Source organism: Lontra canadensis, unplaced genomic scaffold (assembly GCF_010015895.1).
Source record: "Lontra canadensis isolate GAN:19392208 unplaced genomic scaffold, GSC_riverotter_1.0 scaffold36, whole genome shotgun sequence".
Lineage (NCBI taxonomy): Eukaryota > Metazoa > Chordata > Mammalia > Carnivora > Mustelidae > Lontra > Lontra canadensis.
This window is the reverse complement of record NW_022631030.1, coordinates 2,136,477-2,148,735: the sequence shown is the minus strand read 5'-3', so window position 1 is coordinate 2,148,735 and position 12,259 is coordinate 2,136,477. Positions and strand designations below refer to the sequence as shown.

The 12,259-nt window shown below is 52.2% G+C and overlaps 1 protein-coding gene across 8 annotated transcripts in view; it reads left to right on the top strand.

Annotated features, from left to right (window-relative positions):
* The window catches only part of SIK3 (SIK family kinase 3), a 251,897-nt gene that overhangs the window by 226,887 nt on the left and 12,751 nt on the right, over window positions 1-12,259 (top strand). For 6 of the 8 annotated variants that reach the window (XM_032868560.1, XM_032868562.1, XM_032868561.1 and 3 more), the window contains 6 exons: window positions 249-374; window positions 641-726; window positions 1,202-1,311; window positions 2,516-2,855; window positions 3,421-4,292; window positions 11,602-11,765. In XM_032868560.1, the coding sequence (XP_032724451.1) occupies window positions 249-374; window positions 641-726; window positions 1,202-1,311; window positions 2,516-2,855; window positions 3,421-4,292; window positions 11,602-11,765 (1,698 nt within the window). The remainder of the gene's footprint in view (window positions 1-248; window positions 375-640; window positions 727-1,201; window positions 1,312-2,515; window positions 2,856-3,420; window positions 4,293-11,601; window positions 11,766-12,259) is intronic. The other 2 variants (XM_032868565.1, XM_032868564.1) reach the window with 1 other exon arrangement.

Genomic DNA, 12,259 nt, shown 5'->3' with positions numbered 1-12,259 from the left:
CTCACAGCGGACACTTCCACTGGCCCACGGGCCACCCTGGGTGTCTCCATTCGTTCACCCAGCCCGGAATGTGAACGTACTGGGGACACGAATACCTACATACCTGGGTCGGTTGCTCATTAAGGACACTGTTCTTCTCTTGGGGCTCTTTCTGCCCCTGAGACCTTGGGGCAGATCTGCATCTGCTGCCGTGACTGCACAGGGAGGGCCTGGCTGCACCCCGCCTGTATCACCTGCTTTCCCTGCAGGAGTGTGAGCAGCTGCAGAAGATGTACGGGGGGCAGATGGATGAGAGAGCCCTGGAGAAGACCCAGCAGCAGCATGTGCTCTACCAGCAGGAGCAGCACCAGCAAATTCTCCAGCAGCACATCCAAGTAGGCCTTCACTCTTCAAGCTCCAGCTTGTTTGGAGTTTGCGCGCAGGCTCATTGGCCTGTGAATTTTGGAGGAGATCACGCAGAGCAGAGTGGAGTTATGTTTGTGGTTGACGTGTTTGAGGAAAGGTCATCAGACTTTTGGCCGAACCACAGAAGCATAAACCTCAGTCACAGATAGTTCTTGCCGTTTCTTCCCTTCCTGAGAACAGCTCTGACGGATCTTCAAGCTGACGATTCTTTTTCTCCTTTTCCCCATATGTTTAGGATTCTATCTGTCCTCCTCAGCCTTCTCCACCTCTTCAGGCTGCGTGTGAAAATCAGCCAGCCCTCCTTACCCATCAGCTCCAGAGGTAATGAATCACTTGTCTCACGCCTCAGCCGTTGTCTCTATGGTTGCCATCCTTGGCCTGCCTCTGATGGGAGAGAGTGACTGGCTTTAGCATTCATCCTGGAAGAACCTCTGTGAAAAGCAGAGAGATTGGGTTCAATGGTAGCTGTCTCCCTGAAATCCTGACTGTATACAGTCTCATGCCACTTCCTTTTCTTGGCCCCACAGACAGAGTAATCTGACAGTCATACAGGCCAAGTCCCAGGCCCACATGGCCTCTGCCTCTCTTTGTCTGGGAAGCCTGGCAAACTGAGCCGTGGGCAGGTCTTATGGACACTGGGGGTGGTGGGGGGCTGTATGTATGCTTCTCTAGCCTGGAGGCTTATTAAAATTTAAACCGTTTCTGCGTTTGTGTAGCTCATGACTGAGAGTAAGGCCAAGATTATACTGTCACCTCAGGAAATTTACTTATTTATCTGGTTTTGTTGTTTTTTAAGGTTAAGGATTCAGCCTTCAAGCCCACCCCCCAACCACCCCAACAACCATCTCTTCAGACCACCCAGTAATAGTCCTCCCCCCATGAACAGTGCCATGATCCCGTCTCACGGTGAGTGCGGGGGTTGGCGTGGAGCCCTGCTAAGCCACGTGCAGAAAATGAGTCTAGTCGTGAGCGCCACAGGCGCGCACTAGTAGCTAAGGACACAGGCACTTGAGCCAGGCAGGCCTGGGTTTGAAGCCGGGTCCCAGGGACGCCTTCACTGTGCGCTTCAGGTGAGTGACTTACCATCCGCGTGCCTTAGCCTCTTCCAATATCAAATAGGGACAATACTAGTATTTAATGAATATGCGTATGAAAAGCACTTAGAACAGTCTCTGGCACGAGATAGTTTTCAATAAAGGTTAACTATCACAAGTATTTTCAAGAAATCCCCTTCCGACCCTACCAGATAAAAAAAGCTGCTACCAGGGGCACCTGAGTGGCTCAGTGGGTTAAGCCTCTGCCTTCAGCTCAGGTCATGATCTCAGGGTCCTGGGATTGAGTCCCACATCAGGCTGTTTGTTTGGCGGGGAGCCTGCTTCCCCTCTCTCTCTGCCTGTCTCTCTGCCTACTTGTGATCTCTCTCTCTGTCAAATAAATAAAAATCTTAAAAAAAAAAAAAAAAAGCTGCTACCAGAACGTCCCTCACTGTCTGGTTACTTGTCTGTTGTACACGTGGGCTCCTCATGAGAGGCATGAGGAGGAGGTTGACGTGAGTGTACCCGCATTGTGTGGGTGGGTCGTCAGAGACCAGTGATCTGAGGATTGAGTACTCCCTAAATTGGTAACCTCTTAAGTAACGCCACACGCTCTAAATCCCCTGAAGGGTCTGGATTAGTCTCTAGGCCCTTCCTACTCAACGTGCGGTTCTGCGGGCCAATGGTATCAGCTGGAAAAGTAGAGTCTTGGGTCCCGCCCCAGACGTGCTGAATCATGGTCTGCATTTCAGCAAGCTCCTGGGCCATTCATGTGCATTTGAGTCTGATAAGCTCTGCCCTAGATCAGAGCCACTCAAAGAATAATTCAGGACTGCCTCTCAGGGCCACTTACTGAAAACACAAATTCTTGGGGTCCCACCTGGACCCCTCCCAGAATTCTGTGGGTAGGACTCAGAAATCTGTGCTTCAACAAGTTCTCCAGATGAGTCTCCCACACGCGGCAGTTTGCGAAGCGCTGATCTAGATGGTGTCAGTGTGAGTGTCCTTGCCGGCTCCTACTTCTGGCTGGCAGGTGACCCGGGCATTCTGTCACGCGGAGGTTCGTCTCTCTCCAGGTGCTGCTTCGTCCTCCCAGTTTCCGGGCTTACCGTCCCGCGGTGCAGTCTACCAGCAGCAACCCGAGAACTGCTCCCCTCCTCCCAGCGTGGCCCTAACCTGCCTGGGCCTCCAACAGCCTCCCCAGTCACAGCAGGTGACCATCCAAGTACAGGAGCCGGTCGACATGCTCAGCAGCATGCCAGGGACAGCTGCAGGCTCTGCTGGGCGAGGCATCCCCATCAGCCCCAGCGCCGCTCAGACTCACATGCAGCACCGTGCCAGCCTGATGGCCACCTTCAGCTATGGGCACCGCCCCTTGTCCAAGCAGCTGAGCGCCGACAGCGCAGAGGCCCACAGGTAAGGCCATCTGTCCAGGTGATCCGGGTCGGGGGAAGCCCCTTAGCAGGGCGAGAGAGGAGAAGGGAAAGAGGGTGAGTCTGGCCGGGCTGTGCTCATCTCACCCTTTCTGACATCAGGGCAGTAGTTTGGGATGAACTTAAAACCCGTTTATTGACGCAGTATCAAAGTGCTAATAATGAGACAGAGAAGGAAAATGACAGAGCTACCTTCCTATTTGTCTGCAAAGAACAACATGGCCTATTGGAGGAATTTCTAAAAATGCCTGTTCCCCTTATCCATTTTTTTAGGATTCTTTCCCTCTCTGTCACTCTAAGAGCTTGGTGCTTCTTAGTAGCTCAGAGCTGCTGTAGACTAGGCCAAGTCACTCTCTTAAAGCTGGAGCTGTCCCCTGAGCTGTCCCCCTCATGGTGCCATGTGCACCCCATCTTCCCCGTCACACCCCATGTTCCTGTCCTCGGGGGCGGGGGGCTCCCTACGGAGGAAGAGGAGTAGGTATTCCCCAGGGGAATCAAGCGTACTTGTCACGCGGATGCCTGGTACTCACTCCCTTTTGTGTCTGCAGCTCGAACGTGAATCGGTTCTCCCCTGCTAACTACGACCAGGCGCATTTACACCCCCATCTGTTTTCGGACCCGTCCCGGGGTTCCCCCAGCAGCTACAGCCCTTCAACAGGAGTGGGGTTCCCTCCAACCCAAGCCCTGAAAGTCCCTCCACTTGACCAATTCCCCACCTTCCCTCCCAGCGCCCATCAGCAGCCAGCGCACTACACGGCGTCGGCCCTGCAGCAGGCCCTGCTGTCCCCCACGCCGCCAGACTATACGAGACACCAGCAGGTGCCACACATCCTCCAGGGACTGCTCTCCCCCCGGCACTCGCTCAGCGGCCACTCAGACATCCGGCTGCCCCCGGCGGAGTTCGCGCAGCTGGTGAAGAGGCAGCGGCAGCAGCAGCAGCAGCAGGACTACCACGACCTGTTCCGACACATGAACCAGGGGGACGCGGGGAGCCTGGCTCCCGGTCTCGGGGCACAGGCCATGACAGAGCGCCAGGCTCTACCGTATCCAAATGCTGACTCGTATCACCACCACCACACCAGCCCCCAGCATCTCCTGCAGATCAGGGCCCAGGAATGCCTGTCGCAGGTGGCACCCCCCAGCCCGGCACACGGGTACGCCCAGCCGCCGGCCCTCCTGCGCTCTGAGAGCATGGAAGACGAGTGCTCCTGTGAGGCGGCCAAGGACGGCTTCCCGGACAGGAAGAGCTCACACACAGTGACCAAAGGTTGCCACGACAGCCCCCTGCTCTTGAGCACTGGTGGACCTGGGGACCCCGAGTCTTTACTGGGAACTGTGAGCCACGCGCAGGAGTTGGGGATGTCTCCCTACCGACATCAGCCGGCCGCCGTGTTCAGTAGGAATAAGGTGTCCAGCCGAGGTAAGAGCCCCCGAGGGGTGAGCGGCCCTGGGCCAATCGGCCCGGATTCACTTAACTTGGGGACGGTGTCTTTTTCCAGCCAGTGCTCCGTGTTCCTAAGAGAAAAAGAATCCCGGCGAAGACCTGCAGGACCTCCTGGGGGAGAAGGGTGTAGGCAGCGGGCACTGGTCCATAAGGGGTTATGCTTTCGAAGTAAAAAGATAGCGGTAGGAAACTCGTGCTTACAGTATCCAGTTGGTAAAGAGAGTTCCTATTTCTCCTAAGTCATACCATGGTTCCTTGGATTCCAGAATTCCCAGTCATCAAGATAGCCCACTTTAACTGCTGCAGTAGAACAGAATCAGCTAGTGCTAAGGAAATACGGCTTCGTGTGAATGGGGCAGGACTAAGAGTCAAAAAACCCCTCGGTTCTAGGCTCGCCTCTATCATGGACGCCATAATCTCGTCACTGAAACCCTCAGGTTCTTCGGTTTCTCCTCTGAAAAATGGGCAGGAGGAATAATGGTGCTTGGCAGAGTATTTAGGAAGAGAAAGACATTCATAAGTGTGCCGCATTGAGAGATAATGCATGTGCGCACGTGCACGTGAGGATGCCAGAAGCACTTGCCGCTCCGCAAGGATGATGGAAAGGTGGGGTGTTATTATTACTCTGCTCTTCTCATCGATAAGCTGAACACAGAATAGCTCAGCACCCTCGGATGCCCGGTGTTCTCCTGCGTCACTGTGTGCAATGCACGAGTCCGTCCATCTCCATCCTGAAGGAGATTAGGGTTACCAGCGGTCAGTAGACTCCGAAAACCTTCTGCTGTCATTCTGGCACTCGTCCAAGACAAAATCTGCCCCGACATCCATCCCGTTAGCGTAGATCACGGAAAATTAGCTTATCTAGAGAATAAACCAACTTGAAACCTAGCATATCTTCCATCTTCCCCCTCCTTGGAGCTACCCGCATCTCCTGTCCTGTCCTTTAAGGTCTCCAGGTTTGCTCGGTCCTCACTGCCTTGCACACCCAGGAGGGCTTAGTCAGCATCTCCTGCAGTGAACGGAATAACTCCTGGGTTCAGCTGCCACTTATCAGTGGTTGACCTTGGGGACAAATTACTTAATTTGTGCCTCATTTGTCTCATTGGTGACATGGAGACAGAAAGAGCTACTGCCTTATAGGGCTGCTGTGAGAATGAAATGAACTTGTATGTGAGTAGCAGTGTGTGGCACATGGAAAGCCCTGTAGAGAGGTTAGCCATTCTCTTCCTTTTCATACCGACTATAGTATGCTAATCTGGTGAAAGCTTTCATTCACACAGGAAGATTTTCCATAGTATTCCTGATACCATCATCCTGCCTCTGCTAGGACACTCCCAGTGGCAGAAAGCACCCAGGCTGCTGAGGCAGTTTATTCTAGAAAGTTCTGATGAAGATCTTCCACAGGAGTTGACATTTGCTGACATTTCTATCCTGATCTTGGTCCTGGACCATAATATGGACCCCAAAAAAGTCTAATCCTTTTTTCCACCTGGTTATGATGGTTCTCCTTGGTTTCTTTTTTCCTCCCAAGCTGAAACATTGCCAGGTCTGTCAGCCCTTCCACATGTGACCTGGTTCTGAAATCTTCCACCATCCTACGTCCAACTACAAATGCTGCAGCCACCGGTGAACTCAGTACGTCTGACTGGTGCAGGCCTCTAAGCTGAATGGCACCCGTTTCCTCAAAAGCCCAGGAGTTTTAACTGTTTCAGGGAAGCCCACGTCCCTCCCTATCCATGCATTACTAAGCACAACCAGAAAGCACCGAGTCTTCTTCATAAACCGACTCAGCGCAAAGCTTTCTGTCCTGCTCCGTTCCATGGGACCTAATTCCCCAGCAACCCTCAGTTTTAACTTCCTCTTTAACTGAGCTACAAAGGAGGCATTTTCTTGCTTGAATACTGTCCATCTTGTCTCTTTCTAACATCTGTTCCTATTCTGTGACTCTTGAAGCCACAGCTACAATTGTCTGTAATGAATAAAGCTGCAGGTTGATGACTGTGATTTTATAACCTGGTGTAGTGAGATAATGCAAGAGGGAAACGACTGGCCTTGGAGGGCCCCGTGCTGCTCAAGGGTTCTGGTCACCTGCAGCCATGGACATCTGTGTGTTTAAAATGGCGTCTTACTCTGAGCTGTCCCCATTGTCCTTACCTTAGACAACACGAGCTTCCTCTGAGACTGAGGGCCTGGCACATCGCCTCTCCTCCCTTTCCTCCTCTGTGTAACGAGGAGCATTAAGCTAAATGCCCCCTAAGAGAAGAAGGATGGAATTCATGTCTGCAGTACTTCTGTTCCACGCCCGCAGCTCTCAGCTAGGTTACTCCTTTCTGTGTGTGTGTGTGTGTGTGTGTGTGTGTGTGTGTGTATGGATGTTAACAATCCTTTTTCCAGTAGAAACCGTGGCTCCACCATCTTTTCCTGCTTTAACCTGACATGATTCTATTCTTTTAAAAACTTGAGAGCTCGTAGTGTTACCTTACCGAAGAACACCGATAATTGGCTGTCGCTTCTGCCAACAAAGGTTCTAATGCTATCGCCCCCCACCCCCGCCACACACACACACACACACACACACACACACACCCCTGCAGGCCAGCGGGGGAGGCTCGTACTTGTTTACCTCTTTGGACAGAAAGGAATGCCTGCTGTCCTTGAATGACCCTTCCATCTCTGTGTAGTGACATACGAGTCCCAAGACCCTTCCTCCGTGATTCCCATGACAGCAAATTCAGCAGTTTACTGAATGGCTAGGTTTCACAAGATGGTCTTGTAGGAGCTGTGGCGAGTGCAGGGATGGAAAGATAAAGAACCTGTCTTCGGGGAGCTTACACCCTGCTGGCGGAAGGAAGACAAGCTCAGAAACGGCATCAGCCCCAAGCACTGCAGAATGAACGCTGTAAGAGGTATAACGGAATAGAGCGAGCGAGAGTTGCTGAAATTTCGCAAGGCTAGATGAGCAGGGGTCAGGGGTGATCATCTGCTATACTCCTATTTCCTTTCGTGGCCGCTTGCTACCAATCAGTTCGGGACCAGGCCCTGCCGGGGCGCCGAACACACACATGCCAGAGGCCTGTCTCGAGCGTGGCGAGCTTCCAGCACTGTCCATGCCCCATGCCGCCTGTGATGTCCCTTGTCTGCCACTCCAGAGTGAGGAAGAAGGTTTATCTCCCTTCTGTGCTGTTAAGTGCACTTGATTTTTTTTACTCTCTAAACAAATAAGTACAATAGCATAATCAGTTTACACAGCGAGATCACAGCTGAACTGACAAAACCACATCGTCCTCCCCTCCCTGCCGCCGAGCTTTGCCAGCTGCAGCAATATTTGTGGACTCGGGCCTCACAGAGGGGTGAAACCATGACAGGCTAGGAGGGTTCACCCCCAGAACCTTTGAGAGGAACAGGCACACATTGCATTTCTGCTCTCCTTTTCTCTTAGAGCCCAGTAAATGAGTAAGGGCGAGTCAACATTGACAGATTCAACAGAGAGTTGTGCAAGCTGCCCCCGGAGTCCCCCGGGGCAGGGGGGCGGTGCGCACGGGGCCTCCGTGTATGTGCCCCCTGGGTGATCGCGTGGCCCCCCCCGCACGCGCCCTGCTTGACTTTGGTCAGTACCCGAGGACGCTGCTCCCGGAGGGTCCTCTTTCCCCTGTTATTTCTGTCGCCTTCGGTGAGCCTGACTTTTCCTTCAGCTGCTCTTGAGCCATAAGGGACCCCAGACTGGAGCCCGGATTTCCTGTCCCTCGGTCAGTAGGTTAGTCCCCTGTCCTGCCCAAGTACACACACCCCTCCCACAGGCCCACAGGTCTCTGTGGAGTGTCACAAAGGACTGGGGACTCAGGACTCAGCATTCTTCTTAAAAAGGACACTTGACTCGTATAATCCCTCCCAGTTCATTCAAGAGCTTTTCACCTGTGTTGTCTTTGGAACGCGCCAACAGCCCTCGTTTTTCAGATAGGGAAATCGCTTAGTCACCGCTGGGGACAGAGCCGGACCCCGACTTCGAGTGTTCCGATTCCAGGGTCGTGCCTCCTCGCCTCCCGCTCTGCCCCGCGCACCCATCTGCCCAGCCGCAGATGCCGGCCTTGCGGGCTCTTTGGTCTGCCATGTTTTCATCTGGTTTTTAACTTACATCTGTCTCTCCTCAACCGGAGGAGAGTCAACCCACCTCCTGAACCAATCTCCAGAAGTTAAAGTGTCAATGACTCCTTTGTTCCCATACACATGAGTGAATTGTCTCCACAATTCTGGAAGTAGGGTTTCTTTGTCTGTGTTTGTCCGCTGGGCCGGTACACCTTGTGCCCTCAGAACCAGCACATCCGGAATGAGTACATAAGTACGTAAGTACCCCAGGCTTGGCTGAGCTCCCCCAGTGCACCGAGCTTGTGGGGACCCATGGAACGAGACCCAGGGAAGTCTCAGGGGGCTTGCGTCACGCCCCCCTCCTCAGGAGTCCTAGCAAAGCCAGGATTCAAGCCCACACCTCCCTGACCCCAAAGCTTGTGCCCCTGAGCTCTAGACGAGGGAGTCAGCAAGGTTCGCTGCACAGTTCCCCGCCGTGGTGACCCTTGTCAGGCGTGCTGGCCCTGGACACGAGGGCCAGGAAGAGCGTGGCCTTCCCAGCAGCAGGGCCCAGACAAGGGCGAGTGTTTGGGTTTGGAGAAACCCCAGTCTCAGGAATAAAAATAAGCTCAAAAAAAGAGAGGGAAAGGAGACTATAAACTCTCAAAGAGGTGGGAAGGAGCTCACTCTCAAGATCTAGAACGTGTACATTTTGTTAGCTTTGCTGTTGCCTCACGTTCGAGGCAGTCTTTCAACGGGGGGGCGCGCGTGTCTTGGACGGAGCTGGGGTGCCGTGGATGAGCTCTGCAGCCAGCGGGAAAGAACCCCAGGGAAGTGAGTGGATGGTGTGAGCGGTCAGAGAAGGAAGATAGGCATGAAGAAATACCTCGAGAAAGCAAGCCGCCGCTGTTGGTGTCGCTTCCTGGCAAAGCCGACCACAGACCTGGGCCGCACCACTTCCTGCCTGTGACTTTCCTTAGTCCTGGGGTGAGCGTAAGAGCTGTGCCTGCCAAAAGGATTCTGGTGGCGTGGCCAAGGTGAGGACTGGCCCATGCAGTAAGGCCCGGCAGAGGCGCTCTCTCCTCTTCCCCTCTCTTCTGGCTTTCAGCGTTCAGTAGCAAAAGAATTGGCTTCTTAACTTTCTTTGGCAAAGGCTCAGAGAACTTCCAAAAAGATTTCTCACTTGACTTCACGTTTGGCCATTGGGAAGCCTCCCTCCTCTCCTTTTTCTCCAGAATATGCTGTGTTACTGGCCATGGCTTGTCAGTTGGTTCCCCTCCTTGCGATCCTACCTCAGCCTCTGAACCAGGCCTAGCCTGGATTGTTGTAGGAGACCTTTTGAATATGGAGGCCTAAAACCCTTACCCAGCACTCAACGCAGTATATTTTACTTTGGTTATTCAAACAGATCTTTGGAGTGGCACGATTTGCATGAGGGCCATGTCTTCTACTGACAACTTTTTAAAAACCTGGTCTTGCCAAGGTAGAGTTAATCAGAAGATAAGGCAAGAGGTGGCCAAGGAGCTTCGACTGAAAAAAATCAAGCACAAAACTATATGTTCAAGTGCCAGGCTCTTAAGGACCGGAGCCAAAAGTGCTACCAGGAGGATCCCGTCAACTTGGGTGTAGTCCTGGTGTTCTTCTTGACCACTCTTGGTCAAGAGGAAATACTCAGTCCTCTCGAACTCTTCTCTCCAAAATCCAGTCCATAGTGTACATGACTCTGACGATACTAACCCATATTAGGATAGCACTTATTAAAATCTATTAAAGAGCTAAGGATTGCGTACCTACTGGGTGTAGGACACTGTTCTGGAACACTACTGAAGTCTCACAGACATGCATGAGATACAGTTCTTGTTCTCAGAGAAATACAGGTTAATATGAACAGCTAACGCAAATACACAATTGAACATGGTGTCAGGAATAATGTTAGCATAATAACGTTTTATAAAGTTTTCTGACACTTAAAGGAAGCAAGGATCTTTTTCTGTTTGAAAGGGAAAGTTTCATCAAGATGTTAACATTTGAGATTGACCCAGGAGGATAAGTTGATTTGGATCGGCTGAAATGGAAGGAGAAGCGCGCATTTCCAGGGAGAGGGCACAGGGAGGCTACTTGCATGGAATCGTGAGTGGTTGGAGAAGACTTACGGTGCTCCCGTTTGACTAGAAGCCAGCACATGGGGGAGGGCAATGCGAGGTACTCGCTGGAAAGTGGGCTGGGACAGCATTGCGAAAACGAGCTGTTTGGGCTAACCTGGGAAAAGGTGAACCTTTGTAGAGTGGTGATCCAGGGATGGTGAGGAGGGCTGGTCAGTAATTCAGCCAAGAGGAGGAAGCAGTGAGTCTGGAAAGGAGGGGGGCTCAAGTGACCAACATGGCAGCAGTAGATTCTATAGGCTTGAGGTGATGTGGAACCGGGGGGTAAGGAGTCAACAGGGGACCCCATGAGCTCACATCTGGAAGGTTAGGAAAACAGGTACCAAAACAAGATTAAACGTCTAAAAGAGGACCCGGGGTGGGAGGTGTTGATGAGTTTGGAGCTGGGCCCGTTTTAAGTGTTAGATGTCGCCTGGCTCTCTGGGGGAAGATATGGAGTAAATAGTTGGAATTAGAGATCTAGAGCTTTATTAAAATGTCATTTCAGTCATTTTTTACCCAGAGCAATGTAGTTGAAGCCATGAAAATAGGTGATATTACCAAAGTAAGTGTGAGGAGAGAGAGGAGGGCAAGGTAGAATTATTAACTGCGGAGGAGCCAGAAGCAGCTGGGGACGGCAGTTCACACCGTAGAAGAGGGGCCCCTGCCGGTGCTCTGAGGTGGATGGAAACCAGGGAAGGAGAGAGAAGGCGTCCGTCCACAGAACAGAGGCCGTTCTCCGGGGTAGAGGTTCCTGAAAGCTCCAAGAAAGATTCTTGTGTGCATGTGGGTTTGGGAAACAGCACTGTCAAGGCAACAGAGGAATGAAGAAAAAAGAAAAGGTTCGGAGTGATCCAGCCAACCGCCATTGTATGGAATTTTTCTTGGGAGGGTTTATAGCCCTCCGTTAAGAGGCGTGTATATCTGTGAGCACCATCACTAGCCAGCCGAGGATTAGCGGACCATGCCCACGGGGGCCTCACCATTGCTCATTGCCTCTGGCCAGACATTTCTTTGATGGGAGTTGACAATGTTGGGAGAAAGCCGAGCTCTGCTGACCCTGTTTTGCTCTGTCTCCTCAGAGTCTGTCATAGGGAACTGCATGGATAGAAGTTCTCCAGGACAAGCAATGGAGCTACCGGATCACAATGGACTTGGGTACCCAACTCGCCCCTCTGTCAGCGAGCACCAGAGGCCCCGGACCCTCCAGAGACACCACACGATCCAGAACAGTGATGATGCTTATGTATGTTGGCCCCCCGCTGCTTCTCAGAAGTAGGACCCTATCAGTCCCGACCTTGACAACAGAACTTGGGAATGTGGGGTCACATCTGCCCTTCCATTTTGCTCAACCAGAGTCCAGCACCTCTGGAAACTGTGCAAGCTTGGCTTTGAATGAGCCTCGCAGACCAGTTGAGTCTGTGCTCCCAACTTTAGCCTGAGGAATCGAGTAGTTGCTCTCTGTTCCTTCCAGGCAGAGTTCTTGAACTTGTCCCCAAACTGTCCAAGCTCCAGCTCAAGCAGATGAACCCCTAGGCTCTTGGTTAGTTTCCTGACAGCTCTGCTGAACTTACTCAGATAAAGGGAGCTAATCCGGCTCAGGAAGACTTTGCTTCCCTAGGGCAGCACGGTCTAATACAGTAGCACACATGTGGCCGTCAAATACTTATACAAATATTTAAAATGAAATATGGAAATTGAGTTCCTCAGTCACAGTAATCACACACTTCCATGCTTAGT